The sequence below is a fragment of the Periophthalmus magnuspinnatus genome, chromosome 12 (assembly GCF_009829125.3).
Source record: "Periophthalmus magnuspinnatus isolate fPerMag1 chromosome 12, fPerMag1.2.pri, whole genome shotgun sequence".
NCBI classification, from domain to species: Eukaryota; Metazoa; Chordata; class Actinopteri; order Gobiiformes; family Gobiidae; genus Periophthalmus; species Periophthalmus magnuspinnatus.
In genome coordinates this window covers 15683213-15703283 of record NC_047137.1, presented here as the reverse complement: position 1 = coordinate 15703283, position 20071 = coordinate 15683213, and the positions used below count along the sequence as shown (strand labels likewise).

Genomic DNA, 20071 nt, shown 5'->3' with positions numbered 1-20071 from the left:
TTTTATAGACTTGTAGATTTATTATAGATACATCTGTTGAGACATGAGAAGCAGGAAATACAAATAAAGACACAAGAAATAAAACAGGACAAGTGTTTGATAGCAACAGCTCCCTCTATGATGTTTAAGTGTTTCTTTTGTAGTACGGTGTTATATTTGTATTGTAGCAGTGGCACAGACTGGTGGGTTTAACCGACAGACGCGAGGATGACATCGACCACCGTCTCCTCGCTGCTCCGAACTGTGACCTGCATCGTAACGCCATCCGCCAGAGCCAAGCGAGCGCGCACCAAAACATCATGGCCGCCACGGAACACTCCTGAGAACGAGAGGTGAAGGAGAGAGAGTCATTATTGAGGGATTACACATCGTTAGCTTTAGCATTACTGACAAAGAGTGGACTATTAGTTGTATCATAAGGCGCCACTCATTCACACACAGACTCTGGGGGTGACGTGAGTTAAGTGTTTTGCCCAAGGACACAACGGCATTCATACTTGGGAGCTGGAATTGCACCACCAAACACTCTATAGTCTGCACAATAGTCTAACCTATTTTATTTATTTTTTTCTGCCTTAGTTTTATCCATTTTGAAAATATGGGTCAAGTTTTTTTCATTTTACTTCCTGGTTGGACATGGAGAGCAGATGTTACGTGAACGTTACCGAGCAACCACACTGTACGCGAGGGCCAAAGCTCTTATTTACACAACATCATTAATGTGTTAAATATTTAAAACTGTCAGAAAAACAAATCCCTCCATCTGTTATGACACAAATTCTATCCAAAATACAACTTACGTGCAAAGATGACATTTTTAGGACCCCACCCCATTTACTCCCACCAAACTATTATTATTACTTAAATTATTAGAAAAACGAAAACCTGCCCCCGTGATGGAAGAAAACTTTGGTCCATGTAACTAAATAATTTTTTTTACAACTCGGTGTAAAAATATTCCAAGTACTCAGAAAAATATAGTGTAAAAAAACAATTTGAAAAACAAGTTTAGAGAAAGAAAAATCGTTCACACTCGTCACAAGAGCAGTGTTTTATATTTTTCTCTCTAATATTGTGCAGTTTGCCGCCAAAATTGCATAATCAGGCACCACAATGTCCTTCAATTGTATAAAAGTAACTGCACCAGAAGAGTTACTAAAAATGTGTATTCTGAATATGTTTTTTCATTACATGTCTTAAGTTACTTCCCAACACTGAACCTGTCAAATGCTCTGTAAGACGTTGCCTAAAGCGGGGCCTGCGGGCTCAATTTGGCACTCCAGGGGGTCTAATTTGGCCCTAATTTGGAAATCAAAAAGAAGCCAATTCCCCTAAAATGCCTAAGAATTAAATACAATTAAATAATAAATATCTTTGCAGACTTTAAGTGAACATCATGAATAGTTTTGGCCCTCACCACGTTCATTTTAGTCCAAGGAAAAAAACGTACGTACGCTCCAAAAAGGAAAAATTACATCACTAAAGATTCTAGCTGACAGTTCCACTCACCTGCGAGGAAAAGGACATGCGAGTTTTTGTTTTCGGGAACTTTGTCAGAGCGTTCACACGGCTGCATGCCCAGGAAGCTCACGATGTTACCAACCGCCTCTGTAAACGCAAAGGGGACGTTGTATAAAACAAGCTTTAAAAAGGACTAAAAATCAAATAAAGATAATGGATTAAACGGTAGGAAAAAAACGCAAAATTGAGTCTTACCGTCGAGAGTTCGTACAGACGCCAGAGCGAATGTTTCTTCCTTTTCAAACTCATCCCCGACTTCTTCCCACGCGGCGCCGAAGTTTGGTTTTAAAACTTTCTGAATGTGATCGGCCACAGTCACCTCCAGGTCCTCGAGCTACAACAGCGACACGTGGAAGTTAGCAACAGATTAACACACGACAACACATTCTTAGATAATTAGATTTAAGTTGACTCATTTTTAGTCCATTAACTTTTAGGTATCTGTGCTATGAGATCGACCACTGTCTCCTCTGGCTCCTCTGGCTACGTTAAAGTATTTTTAATTATTGCTAAAACTATGAACTTGATTAAAATTGAGCAGGTCACAAACTAAAATGTACAAATAAAAACAGCCAGAAAAAAACAACTGAATCGGTTGTTTCTGTTGAACCAAATTCAACACGAATCTTTTATCAAAATCACTACATTTGAAGCTTTATTATAGAGCTTAAAGACTTTTACTTGACTAAAAGTATTAAAGTACATGTTTAAAAATGCACTTAAAAGGGTAAAAAGTAAAAGTATCACATGTAAAAATCTACTTGAGTAAAAGAACAGATACTGGGGCAAAAATTACTTAAAACACTTAATCCTTTTCTCCATCATTTTGGCACTTTAAATGTGAATAATTTGGTTAAAATGCATTTATTTTGGCCTGTGTAACCATTCTACTTATTTCATAGTTTTTGAGCGCTTCCATAGCTTCTCGTAGCCTCCTGTTTGTCTCGATGCATCTCCTAAAACTATAAACTGGTGTAGTAGTTAATGTCATACACACGTTCACGTACCACATACTCGTCGTCATATCCGTCGTCGTCTGGCTCTCCGGTGTTCGGGTCGCAGTCTCTCACCAGATACTTCAAAGTGCAGCTAAACGTGCAAGAAACTGAACAAAAAGTAGATTAAAAAAAATTATTATCGATACCGTTTCCCGTCACCTCGTTTCGCTAATTCACTACAAACACGTTGACGCACCGGCCGTGGGGTCGTCGTCGGGGAGCCGCACCAGCGTGTAACAGGAGCCGGGTTGGCTGTAGGGGAGACTCGCCGCCGGGACGTAGTGAATGACCTCGTACGACTCCGACGGCTCCATCTGCACCACCACCTACAACAAAACAACAGACTTTAACGAATAAATAAAGCCCAGAGAAAGGGTCAAAGTTATGAATGTGTCTGCTCTGGTGATATTGCATTAGTCGTAATTTTATGTAGGGATGCACCGATACCGATTCTGATTCTATGTTTTTAAGTATGTCCCGATACTCGATACGAACCAATACTAGTGCAGAGACTGAAAATAGCACTTATTTCCTTAAAACAAAAATAAAATAAGACAGAACTGATCCAAATGTGTTGTGTAGCGTCTGTTTATCTCTCAAGAAACCACAGATATAAATAAAACCTCAACGTGATGAGACTTTCTGAGCTGTAAACGGTTTTAATACATCAAATTATACGTTGATTTAACGATATACAGCAAATTTCTCAGTCTTGGTGCGAGGCCTGTCACGTTAACGCAGTTTGAAGCAACATTTATGGCTGATCATAGACCAATAATAGCACATTTATAAGTTGCAGCTCAGGTCTTTTTAATGATACTGCCTATTTAAAAATGGTTTACTGGGATTATCTTGCATTAAAGTGAAACCTTTTTCAGTTTAAATGTTATTATATTACAACTAAATTCTCTATGTGATCCCTCAGTCGTCCAGGTCTGATCTATAGTAAAAGACAAATTCAAATCTGAACTGGACAAAAGGTTTCAGACTGATTTAAGGCAGTGTCCAGCTGTAATCCGACCAGAACTGAAGACGAATTTCTCTTTTACTACAACAAAAATATCCAAAATCGCCCAAACTTTACACAGAAAATGTCCACACGAGTCGCTGTAGTATTTACGGTGACAGGCCAAACTGACGCACATCTAATTTGATCTTTTCTGGTTCACACAGTTATTTCATAAAACCACAAACTCCCAAAGTCTCCGTACCTTCTGAAGCAGCTGGTCGTTGAGCGTGTTCGTGCAGTCGAACTGGAAAACCATGTGACGGGCGAAAGTGTGTTTGATGCAGCGGACGACGTACTCGGTCTCCGCCTCCGTGAGCTGCACCGGCTCCGACGACTTGAACAGAGGCCCCAGACCCTGGAACTCCGGGATCCCAGACAGTTGTTCTGTGGAGCAAAGTATAAATATTATCAATTACAAACAGATCAGAGTAAGAACTGGTCATGAGGGAGAAAGTATCTGTTTTTCTTGTATGGAAAGATCAGAAAAAATACATGGAATTACTTTGGTACTGCATTTATCAGCACACATGCTCTCATTCAAATATTTTTCGTCTTTATTTTTACTATTTTCTACATTTTATACACACAGAACTTGTCAAATATATGAAGTAAGATATATGGAATTATGAGGTAAAGAAAAAAGAAAAAAAAAAAGTAAAGGGGGCTACTTTGGAGATTTGAAGATAAAATGTAAAAAAAAGAATTGGTTATTGGAGTCATTTCACTTTTTCTTTACCTCATAATTCCATAGATCTTACTTCATGTGTTTATATAAAATGTAGAAAGTAGTAAAAAAAACAAAAAAACAGTGAACAAGAGTCACATTTTTCCCAAATTTCTGAAATTACTGGTTCAGTGTGTTCTTCCAAACCACACACTTTTACTGAACAGCGGCTGACGGCTGCAAACTATTCGATTTTTATTTGAATACGTCTGTAAACCCTCCGTCATCCAGGCCTGATCCACAGCAAAAGCAAAACTCAATTCAACTGGACAAAATGCTTCTTCAGTTGTGGTCAGATCACTGCTGGACACTGCCGTACATCTGTCTGAAGGAGGAGCTAACCACACTGAAGCTAACACACCTGTTTGTTTACAGTTTGTTGGCTCGGTCGTTGTATAAAAGACGATCCATAAAGCCCATTTAGTTCTGTTATATTAACGGTTTAGTTTAGTTGTTCTTAATTGTTGTCATCCCTTGTTGCACCACTAGAGGGAGCGCGAGTGTACACCAGTGCGCCGTGGACACGCAGATGGTCGTTTTACACGGATGCACAATGTTATCGTGCATCGGCTCTGTCTCGGACTGACTTAATGTCTGAATTATAGTGTGCGTCCCTTAGATGTAAGTATTCTGTGTATTTTGTGATATTGTGTTCAGAACTTATACTTGACCGTGTGTAGTTTAGAGTTTTGAGTATAACTTTCAAATTTCTATACGCTGGCCTCGTGACTAGACTGGCCTCCTATGGGTCATTTTGTTGACTTCTTTGTATTCACATTATGTAAATAACTAAGCGGTCACTTGTGTAATCACCATTTTGATTTGTGATTAACATATTTTTTGTATTTGTTTATTCCTTCTCTTGTACATAACCACAAACACATATGAACCCACTCTTTCCCACACATACACGCCCACACCCCAAGTAAGGACATTAAAGGAACGTTCTACCTGTACCTGCCTGTGGACTCCCTCAATCTGAACACACCTAATCGCTGTCCTGACCCGACACCCATCGCTAGCCAGGGTTCAAGCTACGGCGTATAACAGTCCTCATTACAGTCATACTCAGCATAACCGTTCATGTCAGCACACTGGTTTAGCACGGCTGTTTTCCTCGTTTAGATTTAGGTCCGAGGATGGAGTTATAAATAGGAGATAAATAACGTCTAAGGCTCAAACTCTCCTGGTTTGAGACGAGAGAACAGCCATTATTCAAACAGCTGCACAGACCTAGAATACCACAGACTTTATGTAGAGAAATTAGAAGCCAACCAACAGATTCTTGTGTTGTGGAAATGGATCTCACCTTGATAAATGTCTTGACGCGATGGAGCGAGTTTCTCTGGCAGTTTGCTGGTGGCCACTGGAGCGATTTCTACAATAAAACACATGGACGTCTACGTGAAGCTTTATATGGACTGGCAGAACAAAAATATTTCCAGTTTCCATCTAAATTATGAATGTTTTAAATTTAGCTTATTTTTAAAAACATCTCGATCTTGTTGTGCTTGACCTTTTTGACGTTGTAATGACGTTAATTGATCAGAAAATAGGTCAGTTCACAGGTGCATTTGTATGATTTATCTGACCCTGTACCTGTTTTCTGTTCTGTGATGGGCGCCGTCGCCAGGGGAACGGTCTTCATGTCGAACGGTTTCTCCGAAGGTTCCAGAGTGTACTGATGCAGAGACTTCTCCAGACCAGGGACGGACACAGACAGACCTGAGAAGAAAAAAAAAGAAGTGATTTTAATTTGTAATAGTAAGTGGATCTGACGGCTTTACCAGAGATGTTTTTTAAAGTCGAGAGCGGGATTCAAACCGTTAAACTTCTGATTAGTAGATAAACAATCTGTCACCATGGTTTAGTATTCTTCAGGACTGCTTATGTACACAATAAATATACAACTTTAAGTATCCTCATTCATTGCCTGTACTTACAAATTATAAGTAAGATAATAAAAAGACAAAATTTTAACTTTAAATTGAATTGAGCAAAACTATTCAAATAAAAACTGTATTGAGGGTAAAAAATTCTGAACATTTGCTCCTCAAGGACAAGACGCAAAAGCAAAACGGTGAAAAAAAAGCAAAAAAAAACATGTTTTCTATGATAAAACTGCACTGTGACAAAAGGGAAATGTCCAAAGCGATTCAGTTCATGTGTTCAAGTTTCTACAGCGCATTTACGACAACTTGAGCTGACCAAAGTGCTTCCCGTAAAAGTCAACAAAAATAAAATCAACAGCTGTAAATATAAGACTGTGTTGTACTGCGTGTGTTCATACCATTAAAGATGTAAGCCGCGTTGAGGGCCTTCTGTTTCTGCTGCAGCACGTTCATGTAAAACGTGGCTCTGTCTCGCACCTCGTCGTCACTGTCCATCATGCACCTGAACGCAACAAAAACACAAAACATGTTCCCTTTAGGTTTGTCCCGGAGTGTTCCACAGTACGGCATTACACTTCTTATCTCCATGGACAAGCTACAGCGAGAGAAGGGATGTTTTTCCATGACATTTTTAGCTATAAAGTGAATAATTGCTATACAGTTTTCAAGATAGATTCAGGTAATTTACTATTTTGGTTTATAAACTGGTGCAATAAGACGATTTATTGGCTGATTTTTACCACAGACGTGTAAAGACGTGGACTGAGCGCGACGTCACCCACAGCGTTCAGCTCGTCGAGGCTGGTACTTAGCAACGCTGTCAATCAAACCTGTTGCTAACGCTAGCGGGAGTGACCTCTGAGAACGAAGGCGGCTGATTTGACTGTTATTAATGTTCATATCTTGATTTACAGACACAAATAGCAAAATAAAAACACCAGGATCACATAGAGCGGGTTAATACGAACATTTAAGACCAAAATGACGAGTTTGACAGCAGCAGTTAGTTTCAATAGAAAGTGAATTGGAGCCAAAGTCGATGGAATTGGAAGCACAGGCCTTGCTCACTTCAAATTTGGAACACGGCAGCTAGCAGGTTAGCCATGTCCATTTATATATACAGTCTACAATAGCTGGTCTATAATTACTTAAAAATTAGATTATTTTTACCTTATCTAGTTTGTGTTTAAAGGAAATTAATAATATTTTCCTCCGTCCTCGTTAAACTTTGTGGAAATGTTATCGCTTTGACTGGAACGTTAGAGTCGAGTCAGTTGCGTATCCTTCACCAGAAAAGTTCCACGTCTTAAAGCGTAAAACTAAAACACAAAAACAGCTGTTGCTAAGTACCTCTGCATCAGGACCAGGACACTCGGGAGAAGATCATCGTTTTGAGCTCCAAATTTAGCCAGAGCGCTAACAGCAGCTACAGTGAAACAAAAACACGCTTCGTTAAAACCGATGCAACTGTAAAGCTAATAACATCCGGTACGCTAGCTCAAACGTTGGTTCCCTCACCGGCGCGTACAGCCTCGCTCTCCAGGACCACGCGGTTGAAGATGAAGCGGATGTACTTGGAGGGCTGGGGCGTCCGGGGTCCCTCCTTCCCGAGCAGGTGCAGGATTTTCGTGGCTAAAACGGTGTGTTCGCAGTCCTCGATGAACTCGCACAGATGAGCCAGGCCGGTCTCTTTGCTCTCAGGGTTCTCCTCGATGATGCTGATGATGCAGTCCACGATGGCGCGCTTGTATTCAAAACCGCCCTGAGAGAAACAAATACATGAGCACTTAGCTGCGTCCACACGTTTGAGAGCAAGGTTAGCTGTGAAATTATCAAATCAGATCCTAAAAATACTACACAGCTTGGTTATAATGTTTTATTTAAATGTTATAAAGTAAAATTAGTTTGACCCCAGTACAGTCACAGTGTAAAAGAAGCTCTAGGGTCAAATTGAGACCGTGATGCCAGAACTTCTGACTTCTACAACTTAAATCATCGCAGTGAATAATTAAGTGCTTTTCTTAACTCTTGGACTCTTTTCTCCCTCTCTGTAGACTTTTCACTCTCTCTCTCCCTCTCTGTAGACTTTTCACTCTCTCTCTCCCTCTCTGTAGACTTTTCACTCTCTCTCTCCCTCTCTGTAGACTTTTCACTCTCTCTCTCCCTCTCTGTAGACTTTTCACTCTCTCTCTCCCTCTCTGTAGACTTTTCACTCTCTCACTCTCTCTCTCTCTCCCTCTCTGTAGACTTTTCACTCTCTCACTCTCTCTCTCTCTCCCTCTCTGTAGACTTTTCACTCTCTCACTCTCTCTCTCCCTCTCTGTAGACTTTTCACTCTCTCACTCTCTCTCTCCCTCTCTGTAGACTTTTCACTCTCTCACTCTCTCTCTCCCTCTCTGTAGACTTTTCACTCCCTCTCTCCCTCTCTGTAGACTTTTCACTCCCTCTCTCCCTCTCTGTAGACTTTTCACTCCCTCTCTCCCTCTCTGTAGACTTTTCACTCCCTCTCTCCCTCTCTGTAGACTTTTCACTCCCTCTCTCCCTCTCTGTAGACTTTTCACTCCCTCTCTCCCTCTCTGTAGACTTTTCACTCCCTCTCTCCCTCTCTGTAGACTTTTCACTCCCTCTCTCCCTCTCTGTAGACTTTTTACTCCCTCTCTCCCTCTCTGTAGACTTTTTACTCCCTCTCTCCCTCTCTGTAGACTTTTTACTCCCTCTCTCCCTCTCTGTAGACTTTTTACTCCCTCTCTCCCTCTCTGTAGACTTTTTACTCCCTCTCTCCCTCTCTGTAGACTTTTTACTCCCTCTCTCCCTCTCTGTAGACTTTTTACTCCCTCTCTCCCTCTCTGTAGACTTTTTACTCCCTCTCTCCCTCTCTGTAGACTTTTTACTCCCTCTCTCCCTCTCTGTAGACTTTTTACTCCCTCTCTCCCTCTCTGTAGACTTTTTACTCCCTCTCTCCCTCTCTGTAGACTTTTTACTCCCTCTCTCCCTCTCTGTAGACTTTTTACTCCCTCTCTCCCTCTCTGTAGACTTTTTACTCCCTCTCTCCCTCTCTGTAGACTTTTTACTCCCTCTCTCCCTCTCTGTAGACTTTTTACTCCCTCTCTCCCTCTCTGTAGACTTTTTACTCCCTCTCTCCCTCTCTGTAGACTTTTTACTCCCTCTCTCCCTCTCTGTAGACTTTTTACTCCCTCTCTCTGTAGACTTTTTACTCCCTCTCTCTGTAGACTTTTTACTCCCTCTCTCTGTACACTTTTTACTCTCCCTCTCTCTGTACACTTTTTACTCCCTCTCTCTGTACACTTTTTACTCCCTCTCTCCCTCTCTGTACACTTTTTACTCCCTCTCTCCCTCTCTGTACACTTTTTACTCCCTCTCTCCCTCTCTGTAGACTTTTTACTCCCTCTCTCCCTCTCTGTAGACTTTTTACTCCCTCTCTCCCTCTCTGTAGACTTTTTACTCCCTCTCTCCCTCTCTGTAGACTTTTTACTCCCTCTCTCCCTCTCTGTAGACTTTTTACTCCCTCTCTCCCTCTCTGTAGACTTTTTACTCCCTCTCTCCCTCTCTGTAGACTTTTTACTCCCTCTCTCCCTCTCTGTAGACTTTTTACTCCCTCTCTCCCTCTCTGTAGACTTTTTACTCCCTCTCTCCCTCTCTGTAGACTTTTTACTCCCTCTCTCCCTCTCTGTAGACTTTTTACTCCCTCTCTCCCTCTCTGTAGACTTTTTACTCCCTCTCTCCCTCTCTGTAGACTTTTTACTCCCTCTCTCCCTCTCTGTAGACTTTTTACTCCCTCTCTCCCTCTCTGTAGACTTTTTACTCCCTCTCTCCCTCTCTGTAGACTTTTTACTCCCTCTCTCCCTCTCTGTAGACTTTTTACTCCCTCTCTCCCTCTCTGTAGACTTTTTACTCCCTCTCTCCCTCTCTGTAGACTTTTTACTCCCTCTCTCCCTCTCTGTAGACTTTTTACTCCCTCTCTCCCTCTCTGTAGACTTTTTACTCCCTCTCTCCCTCTCTGTAGACTTTTTACTCCCTCTCTCCCTCTCTGTAGACTTTTTACTCCCTCTCTCCCTCTCTGTAGACTTTTTACTCCCTCTCTCCCTCTCTGTAGACTTTTTACTCCCTCTCTCCCTCTCTGTAGACTTTTTACTCCCTCTCTCCCTCTCTGTAGACTTTTTACTCCCTCTCTCCCTCTCTGTAGACTTTTTACTCCCTCTCTCCCTCTCTGTAGACTTTTTACTCCCTCTCTCCCTCTCTGTAGACTTTTTACTCCCTCTCTCCCTCTCTGTAGACTTTTTACTCCCTCTCTCCCTCTCTGTAGACTTTTTACTCCCTCTCTCCCTCTCTGTAGACTTTTTACTCCCTCTCTCCCTCTCTGTAGACTTTTTACTCCCTCTCTCCCTCTCTGTAGACTTTTTACTCCCTCTCTCCCTCTCTGTAGACTTTTTACTCCCTCTCTCCCTCTCTGTAGACTTTTTACTCCCTCTCTCCCTCTCTGTAGACTTTTTACTCCCTCTCTCCCTCTCTGTACTTTTTACTCCCTCTCTGTAGACTTTTTACTCCCTCTCTCCCTCTCTGTAGACTTTTTACTCCCTCTCTCCCTCTCTGTAGACTTTTTACTCCCTCTCTCCCTCTCTGTAGACTTTTTACTCCCTCTCTCCCTCTCTGTAGACTTTTTACTCCCTCTCTCCCTCTCTGTAGACTTTTTACTCCCTCTCTCCCTCTCTGTAGACTTTTTACTCCCTCTCTCCCTCTCTGTAGACTTTTTACTCCCTCTCTCCCTCTCTGTAGACGTTTTACTCCCTCTCTCCCTCTCTGTAGACGTTTTACTCCCTCTCTCCCTCTCTGTAGACGTTTTACTCCCTCTCTCTGTAGACTTTTCCCTCTCTGTAGACTTTTCCCTCTCGTCCTCGTTGTAAAAAAAAAAGGTCATAATCTGCTTGTAGACGCCATGATTACATATCATTTTTTACAATAAACATGTGGTCTAAACTTTAGTGCTCCACCCCAAGTCCACTTTTTGCAAATTAACTGTAAACCAAAACAAACGCACTATATTTAGTTAAGTACAGGACCTAAAGTATTTTCTGGAGATGGATAAAACATGTGAAACCCAATCATGTGGACTTATACTACACAAGTGTTCACATCTTTTTGTCCTCATGTACAAACTTGAGTCTAGTGTTGTATTTATCACACAGAAAAGTGAGGTACAACTATGTGACGCCAAGGCCCGACCAAGCAGGTAAGATGTGGGGGTTTGGGGGTCCTCTACCAAGAAAATGTGTACAAAATAGATGTAATTCCCTGCGTTTTGGTGGATTTTAGACGAGGTCTTTTAAAACCCAGCTGCTCCAATACATGACAGTTAAAGTCTTTTTTTAATTTGATATCTAATAATACATCAAAGGAGAGTGTGGAGAATTTTTTCAAGGATTTTCCAGGCCCTTTTCCTCATTTCCCATGTGATTTCCATGTCTGAAAAAATGTCCAGGATGTATGGAAACCCTGATAAGGTAAGTGAGCAATAAATCTGGACCACTGCAAACTGTTTAAAATGAACTACTTCTGTTTTACATCATTTTAAGACGGTAAATTGTGTTTTTGCCAATACTGACCGTCCCTAGTTGCCAAACCTATGAGTTAACTCCACTCACGTCGTCCCGGAGCATGTTGGAGAGGAAGTTCATCATGACGCTGTGTTTTCGGGGGTATTTCTGACACAGGGCGCTGATGGCCTGCACCACGACCACCTACAGCACAGAGAGGTCAAAGGTCACAGAGGGGTAGAGACTGAGGGGGTCACCACGGAGACAAGAAGAGACATTTTTATAAACAATGTGTGCAACAGAGGACTGAAGACTGAAGACTCCTCATCAAAAATATACCTGGAGTTGTGTTTTGTTTTAGTTTTTAGGTTCTTCTCAAACCGAAACACTCTGTTCCACCTTGTGATGTCATCGTGTGGTAATACAGGAAGTGCTTCACTGTGTTTTTAAAGTCCATACAGGTTCACTAGAATCATTTGGATAATCTCAGTCCTGGAATTGTCAATCTCTACCAGACTAAGGGTAAAAAAAAAAAAAAAATTGTTGTCAACTTGAAAACTACCACTTCATGACATCACAAGGTGGAACAGAGCATTTTGAGGTTTGGAGATGAAGACACAATAAATAAAAGGTTACTCAGACACGTGAATGAAACAAAACACAACTCTAGGTCTGTTTTTGAGGAGGCAACAACATTATAACACGACTTAAAGCTCATAAGAGTAATTTTTGCATAATTTAGGACTTTTAATACGGTGAAACTGAGAACCAAATATTGCAAATAATAAATATAATACAGCACTACTTTCAGACAACAGTAATTAGTTGCAAAAGTGAGCATTATTTTTCTACAGTCAAATTAACCTCATCGAGGCTAGAAGTTACAGCAGCAAATTTGGAGCAGAGATCCATATTTGGAATTACAACCACGAGTATCACACCGACGCGATATCCATTTATATATACAGTCTATGATAGAACGGCAACTGCCTTTACCCTAAAAAACAAAAAAAAAGATTATACAGGGTGTCCATAAAGTCTCTTCTCAATTTAAAAATGTATTACAAAGGCAGTGGATCAGATATATTAATCAGACTCGTTCTATTGTACTCAGTGATTTCCAAATGAAAGTTTTTCCCCTCATTTAATCCACCTCTATATCAAGACTGGACTGGATTTCTTGCCATGTTTCGCTGTACCAGAGCCTCATTAATGGTTCAATCGCAAGTCCTGTATCTTTGTTCGATAAACGATATGTTTAACACAGCCCCATAGAAAGAAATGCAGAGGTGTGAGATCAGGAGAATGTGGTCCATCCCTTCAATCCAATGGTCTGGAAATGTTTGAGGAACTGATGAACCTGCAGACCCCAGTGTGATTAAAAACTTCTACACCCACTGAGTACAACAGAACAAAATCTCAGTAATATATTTTATCACTTGCCTTTGTAATAAAATTTAAAAATGGTAATGAGAGTTAATGGACGCCCTGTACATAAGATAGAAATACTGGCCTTGAACTCGTCGGAGATTTCGGACACAAAGGAGGAGATCTGCTTCATGAGGCGGTCCACGCTGCTCTCACTGCCGGTCTTCAGCAGAGTGGTGATGGCCAGAGTCGCGATGCTGCGGTTTGAGTCGGTGATCAGGTTTTCCAGGTCCAGGTTACACGCCGTGACCGCGGACGGGTGCTTCATCGCCACCTACAGGACAACGAGAGAGTGAGATTTCATCAATACTTTGGTACTGTACATAATTATTTTAAAAAGCCAGTGTTTCCTCATTTATAGGAGAAACTAGTAATGCAAATGACACTTTACACTTGTGGTACAGTCATAAACATGTGGATTTAATAATATTTAATCTGTTACCAGTCTGAATATTGTATTAAATAAAAGGATTTAAATACAGATTGCATTTGTATTTGTTGTCAAGGATTTTAAATGTGTTCAGTAGGAAATGGTCGTGCAAAAGGGATTATTTAAACCATTACTACAATTCAGGGATCCCAAACTTTCATTTCAAAAATCATTTTCTAAGACTTTTCCATGACATTTTTTAATCATTTTGCACTTCGTCGTATGATTGCATTGTATATATAGATCACCCAAAATGTTCTTGTGTTAAAATTCAAGTCAGTGCACACCAAATCATATCAATAAATCAAAGTATTTACTATGACTAATGGTACTGCGCCCCCTATGGTTGCACTTCTAAAACACAAAATTTAAGATGACTGTATGTGTCAGGATGATTATAGCTATATCAGGTGTTTAAAAAAAAAAAAAGAAGAAGAACAGGGAGCTTTGGGAGTCTTCCAATGAGAAATGTTGTACAAACGTAGTAATTTCCTGCATGTCGTGAGTTTTAGAGGTTTTTCAAAATCCCAACTGCTCTTTTTTAACAGCGGTAACAGTGACTTTTACATATCCAACAATTCAGCAAAGCAAAGGGGGAGACATTTTCAAGGACAAACAGAACATTTGGCAGTTTTTCTAATTGTCCGTGTGTTTTCCAAGAGGCTAATTATTTTCCAGGAAACGTGGGAACTCTGTATTGAAACGTCTTTAAAATCCGTGAACACAATGAACCCTGCGAGCTCTGTGCATAATAAGACGTTTATCTCATCCCGATACAAAAAAAACAAAACAAAAGTACCTTGTTGAGGGTCCTGACGGCTGCGTATCTTAAAGCCGCTTTGGGGGAACTGCAGAAGAGTTGCAGAACTAAAGAAAAACAACGGGGCATTTACGTTTTAAGCTTACGGCTGTGTGTAGCTTTATAATGTTGAAGTGATATTGAAAGCGGTGACTCTAACCAGAGACGGCAGGGGCCAGCTCCCGGGCCGTGCAGTTGGGCATGTGGACAATGGCAGACGCAGCTTCGTAAACCACCATCTCGTTCTTGTTCCTCAGGCAGCTCTCGATGAAGTCAAACAACGGGCTGTCGTGGCTATTCACACACGATAAAAACAGTTAGCCAGTGTAACGTTAGCATTTCCAGCACCATTACTATAGCAACGTAATGTTCTAATGTCCCAACACACAAAACCAAAGGGCTAATTGTGTGGGGTAGAGGTTTATGGTAGAATTGGCTGCCAAAAAGCCAATTATGTTGTAAATGTATTAACTTGGTTTATTTTTAATGTCATAACCAACAGCTGGAGCATTTGATTAAATATTAAAACTGAAAACAATGTATTAACGACAAAGAGGTTGGATATTATGTTACATTTAAAACAGAGAAAGAAATTAATATTTTCACAATAATTCAACACTGTTTAAAATTAAATCTGAAGTCTATTTTCAATATTAAACTAAAAAGAAGACAGACAGAAAACAAGAGAGACAGAAAGAGGCAGAGACAAAAAGAGAGGCACAGACAGAAAGAGAGGCAGAGACAGAAAAAGACATAGAGAGACATAGAAAAGGAGACAGAGATACAGAGACAGACAGAAAGACAGAGAGAGAGAGACAGACAGAAAGCGAGAGAAAGAGACAGTCCGCAACAGAGAGGCAGAGACAGAAAAAGAGACGAAGACAGACAGCAGACAGAAAAAGAAACAGAGAGACAGAAAGAGAGACACACAGAAAATGAGAGAGATACAGAGAGAGAGACATACAGAAAGGCAGGGAGACAGACAGAAAGACAGAGGGAAAGACACAGTCCGCGACAGAGAGGCAGACAGAAAAAGAGATGAAGACAGACAGCAAGAGATGAAGAGAGACAGAGACACAGACAGAAAAAGAAAGAAACTGACTGACAGAGAGAAACAGACTGACAGAAAAGACAGAGAAACAGACTGACAGAAAAAGAGACAGAAATAGACTGACAGAAAGAGAGAGAGAGAAAAACAGACTGTCTGTCTCTCTCTCTCTCTTTTTCTGTCAGAGAGAAAGAGACAGAATCAGAAAGAGAGAGACAGATTTCTATTATCAGCCATTTTAGGATTAGGAGCTTGTGGGAGTTGAAGACTTTATCACTTCAGCTGTGACACTTTAACCGTTTGTGATGCTGCTCCATCATGAACTCACCCGCCCTCCGTCTCATCCAACAGTTTGCTGGCGATACGGATCAACATGCAGTAGGCAAACGGGGACTTGAGGCCAGACTTTGTGAATTTATTCAACATCTTAGTCACAGCCAGACGATCGTTCTTCCTCAGGTGGTACAGCAACCCCAGAGCATGGTACTGGGAAAAAAACAAAAATAATAATAATGTAAATATGTAAACAATGATATATTTTTACCTCAGAAAAATTGGAAAATAAAATGTACATTAAAGGTTTTTTAATCCAATAATTTAACATATTGGTCAGTGACGGTAAAACAGAAAAAACTCCATGACAACTGTACAATCATCTATGTAATTTAAAATAATTGTAATTCTTTCATTATATTCATTTTTAAGCATAAATAGAATGTATTTTTTGACTTTTTGATTCTCTGTTTTTTTAATACTAGTTTAATGATGACTATTTAGGCTTATATTTGTTTGTATTGTAATTTTAACGTCTTTCTTATTCTGTAAAGCACTTTGAATTACTTCGTGTACAAATTGTGATATACAAATAAACTCGTCTTGTGATCTTCTGTAAATAATGGCTAAATTTGTTCATTCTAGGTTTAAAATGACACACCTGGACCATGATGTTGTCACTGGACGCTGCCTCCTGAGCTTCATTGACCCAGCGCTTCACCACGTCGTAGCTCCCTTTCACCATGTGCTAAAAACACAAGTTAAATGTGAATACGGTCAGGTTAAAATGGTGGAAAAGTTAAAATATGCGACAATGAAGTTGAATCAGCAGGTCTTACCAGAGATGAGACCAGTGCCGAGCTGGACACAGATGGCACCTTATCCACGATGGCCTGTTTCATGTATCTCTCAATGGCCTGCAGCATGGTGGTCTGTGGCAACAAGAGATCAGTTTTACTATATCAAACTTTATGAATGAATAACTTGGATAGGTTGCATAACACATTTACATACTTACAATACTTAAAAAACAAAAAAACAAAAGTGCTTAGTTGAAATAAATGTTATCACTGCTGACAAATATGTGAACCACCAGTAAACCTATTGTTAATTATATACACTATCAATAAAAGGCCTGAGCTGCAACAAATAAATAGCAATAATTAGCCACAGAAGTAATTTATTCTACTCTCTACAGTTCAGCTCTTTCATCATGACATAAAAATTGCATGAATTTCCACAATACAACAAAGAAATTGTGCACGTAAGAAATAATGAGTGCCAAAATAACTTATTACAGCTTTCATATACTAAATAAGTCGATGTTGTAATTATCATGACAGGCCTAGTCGACAGCTGTAGAACTTGAAAGTTAAAAAAACTCACATCTGTGATTCTGCACAAGGCTCTAATGGCAGGCCCACGGTACACATCTTCTTTTCCAGTCATGTCTTTGGTCAAACTGTGGAGCAAAAACAAAAATATGGCACAAAATGTTAATATTTTTACACATTCTTTAATAGTAATTATAAAACAAATCTAACAAAATTAATTTAAAATGCTAGTTATAATAAGTAAATAATCATAATTAATACATTGATATATTCATAAATGCCAATCAAGTAAATTATTGTGACAGACCTGCTGGTGACGATGATGACATCCTCAGAGATGTTGGCCATCTCTTTAATGGTCAGGTAGCACATCCTCCTCAGAGTTTGCTGAGAAATGCACATTTTTACATCACAGACGTTTCAATTTGGGATTCAATAAATCTTATAAAGTACTAGAACTGTAAACTTACGTCATGAGACTGAAACAGCCTGGTCATTGCAAAGAAAGCCTCAGTCGCCTCAGTGGTGCCAAAATGCTCACCCTGAAGTAAAGACAGGGTAATAAAAGAGTCAGAAAATACATTTGAGGCGCCAGACACAGAGTTAACAATAAAAATAAGTTGTATTGACCTGGTTGAGCAGGTAAATAATCTTGGTCAAGATATGCAGACATCTCCTTGGGTTGATGGGAGTCTCGTTAAAAATACGAGCCTAAAAAGCAAAAAAAAATACGTGTAGTAATAATGATTAAAACTCAAGACATTTTCTTGGTTCAGATTAGTCTTTTTGCCACATTGACAGCTCTTACCTCCTGCAACACCGCGCTCTTCTCCAAGTGCTGGAAAGGGTTTGAGCCACTTCCTACAAACCAAAGTATATTTAATTAAATGACTGCAATTTAGGGTCATCTACAACATTAGAGCTGCATTTAAACTATGTAGACTTTATGAATAGAGCAACACTGTACAAATGGCTACAGCTAGCGTCTGCAACGAGCTAGTTAGCATCGCAGATAAACAAACCTATTGACAAAATTACAACAATTACACATAATCTTGGTATTAACATTTGTAGTACTTTAAAGGATAAACATGCATATTATAATAAACTTAACCCAACGTTGTCAGCAAGCATTTAAAAAGATCTAACTTGATTTATGAACCGAAGCTAAACAAGTCGACCTGTGTTAGCATGTGCCGCTTACCGACTATGTACCTTATTTTTAAACATTTATGCGTTTCTAAGCCATAACACTGAACTTACCAGACTCTTCATCCTTTTTGTCAAACTTTTTAATCATTTTTTTTAGGAATGGATGAGCCGGGTGAGGGCAAAAGATGCTCTCTCCCTGGGGTTAAATGAAAAGCTACTTCCACGTAGCCAAAAGGAGAACGCACTTCCGCATTCGAAGTCCACGTCGACGGAAGTGACGTCAGAGCAACGTGGTGCCGTAATCACCCACCAGAGCGCGCTGTTGACTCACGTAATTAATACATGAATGGTGCTCAATATCTGCTATTTGGTAAAAAAAAAAAAAAAAAAACATGAAAAAAACATGAAAAAAACAAAACATAAAAACAATTAAATACATAAAATAATGAAAAAAATCTCTTATATGACAAATTTATGTTTATTCACATATTCATAATTAGGGAAAAGGAAAATCATAGACAAAAGTTGTTTTTTTAATACATGTATGACACAGTAACGATAGTAGAAATATAAGAAATAACTTTCATAATACAGAGTTCCCCTTATACGAATAATTTTATTGAATACAATTTTGTCTCTTGTGATCAGAAAGGACTAGTTAAAGATAAAGTTATGTCTATTCAACGTTTCAGACAAACAGTTCCTTCCTGATTTGAAGGACTCTGTGAGGACCTGGTGAGGACCTTTCCCCTTTCAAAACAGAAACTATTTTCATGTGAATTGCTTAATTACTTTGATCACAGGGAATATATGGATATATTTATGATAAAGATGTCTGTGTAATCCTTCAGTCAACCCTTCAGACAAAAAGTTGTAGGAGTGAAGACGTTTCACTGCTCATCCAAGCCTCTTCTTCAGTTGTGGTCAGATTACTGCTGGACACTGCCTTATATCTGTCTGAAGGGAGGAGCTAACTACACTATTGTCTCCAGTTTCAACCTTTAATGGCCCTCCTATTGTTCTCTTTTGTTTCTATTTATGATAAACTCACAAATAATTAAAGTAGGCTATTTTAATACCAGTTTATTGCTCATCTTACTTTAGACATTGGAGGCAGAAATGACCTAGAGTCTCTTTTAACAGAAAATACACGACTCTAAAGTTGTTTGCAGACAGAGCGCGTGTTTTACCTGCACGTTGAGGCTTCCTTCATTATTTTTGTTCACTCTTCTTCTGCTGCTATGTCTGTAACCAAAAGAATTACTTAACTTGAACGGTTGGATCTGGATGTCATAGTTTAAAAGAGCCAAATCTTTTTCTTTCTAATTTGTCTGCATTTTTTTTTTACTGATTATTTGATTGATTAAGCTGAACCAACACAAGAATCAGCGCAGAAGTAAAGCAGTGTGCGGATAAAAACACATTTAGCATCATAATAACAGTTAGTTTTAGAATTATTATTATTGTAGTGCAGCGTTTTATTTAGATTATGCATAATTTGAAAGGGTAAACTCACTCCATTGGTCCAGAGTGGGATGTATTCAGGAAATGACTCAAAAGATCGGCTCTGATAGTGTAATGTGATTTATTACAAATACAGAGTTTATGCCGATCACAGACAGACTCTGGGTTTTCTCTGAGCCAATGTGAGAAAGACCACGAACAAAGAAACTCACCTGTATTTATAGTCTACAGAGCTACAGAACTACAGGACGGCCCCTTGACACGTCTTGTTTTTTCAGGCGTTAGGTTAGTTATATAGTTATGTGCTGCACCCATACCTCTCAGTGTGAGCCTATGACCTTTGTCCCCTCTGTGTCTTGACCCTTAAAAAGAGAACAGGACGGAACACATGGACCTGATGACAAATGGCAGGCCAGATCTTACACTGGCTTCTGTCATATAAATAAA

General features: G+C 39.7%; 1 protein-coding gene across 1 annotated transcript; it reads right to left on the bottom strand.

The window, feature by feature from the left end:
* Positions 1 to 4: 4 nt before the first annotated feature.
* copg2 (COPI coat complex subunit gamma 2) lies at positions 5 to 18414 on the bottom strand. Its single transcript, XM_033975990.2, has 24 exons — positions 18272 to 18414; positions 17817 to 17869; positions 17639 to 17719; positions 17479 to 17550; positions 17316 to 17395; positions 17061 to 17136; positions 16514 to 16606; positions 16336 to 16422; positions 15730 to 15887; positions 14514 to 14647; positions 14354 to 14421; positions 13210 to 13398; positions 11805 to 11900; positions 7663 to 7906; positions 7495 to 7570; positions 6543 to 6646; positions 5852 to 5977; positions 5562 to 5630; positions 3731 to 3912; positions 2716 to 2845; positions 2529 to 2626; positions 1717 to 1855; positions 1510 to 1608; positions 5 to 319 (listed from the first exon to the last, which is right to left on the bottom strand). The coding sequence occupies exons 1-24, from the start codon at positions 18306 to 18308 to the stop codon at positions 189 to 191; spliced, it is 2622 nt and encodes an 873-aa protein (XP_033831881.1). The 5' UTR covers positions 18309 to 18414; the 3' UTR covers positions 5 to 188.
* Between the last annotated feature and the right edge of the window lie 1657 nt (positions 18415 to 20071).

Excerpts from the sequence above, each read along its gene's own strand:
- copg2 (XM_033975990.2), bottom strand. The coding sequence starts at position 18,308 with ATGATTAAAAAGTTTGACAAAAAGGATGAAGAGTCTG. Across the intron at positions 17,870-18,271 it reads CAAAAAGGATGAAGAGTCTG|GAAGTGGCTCAAACCCTTTC; the intron begins GTAAGTTCAGTG and ends TTTGGTTTGTAG. Across the intron at positions 16,423-16,513 it reads CGGCACTGGTCTCATCTCTG|CACATGGTGAAAGGGAGCTA; the intron begins GTAAGACCTGCT and ends TTGTGTTTTTAG.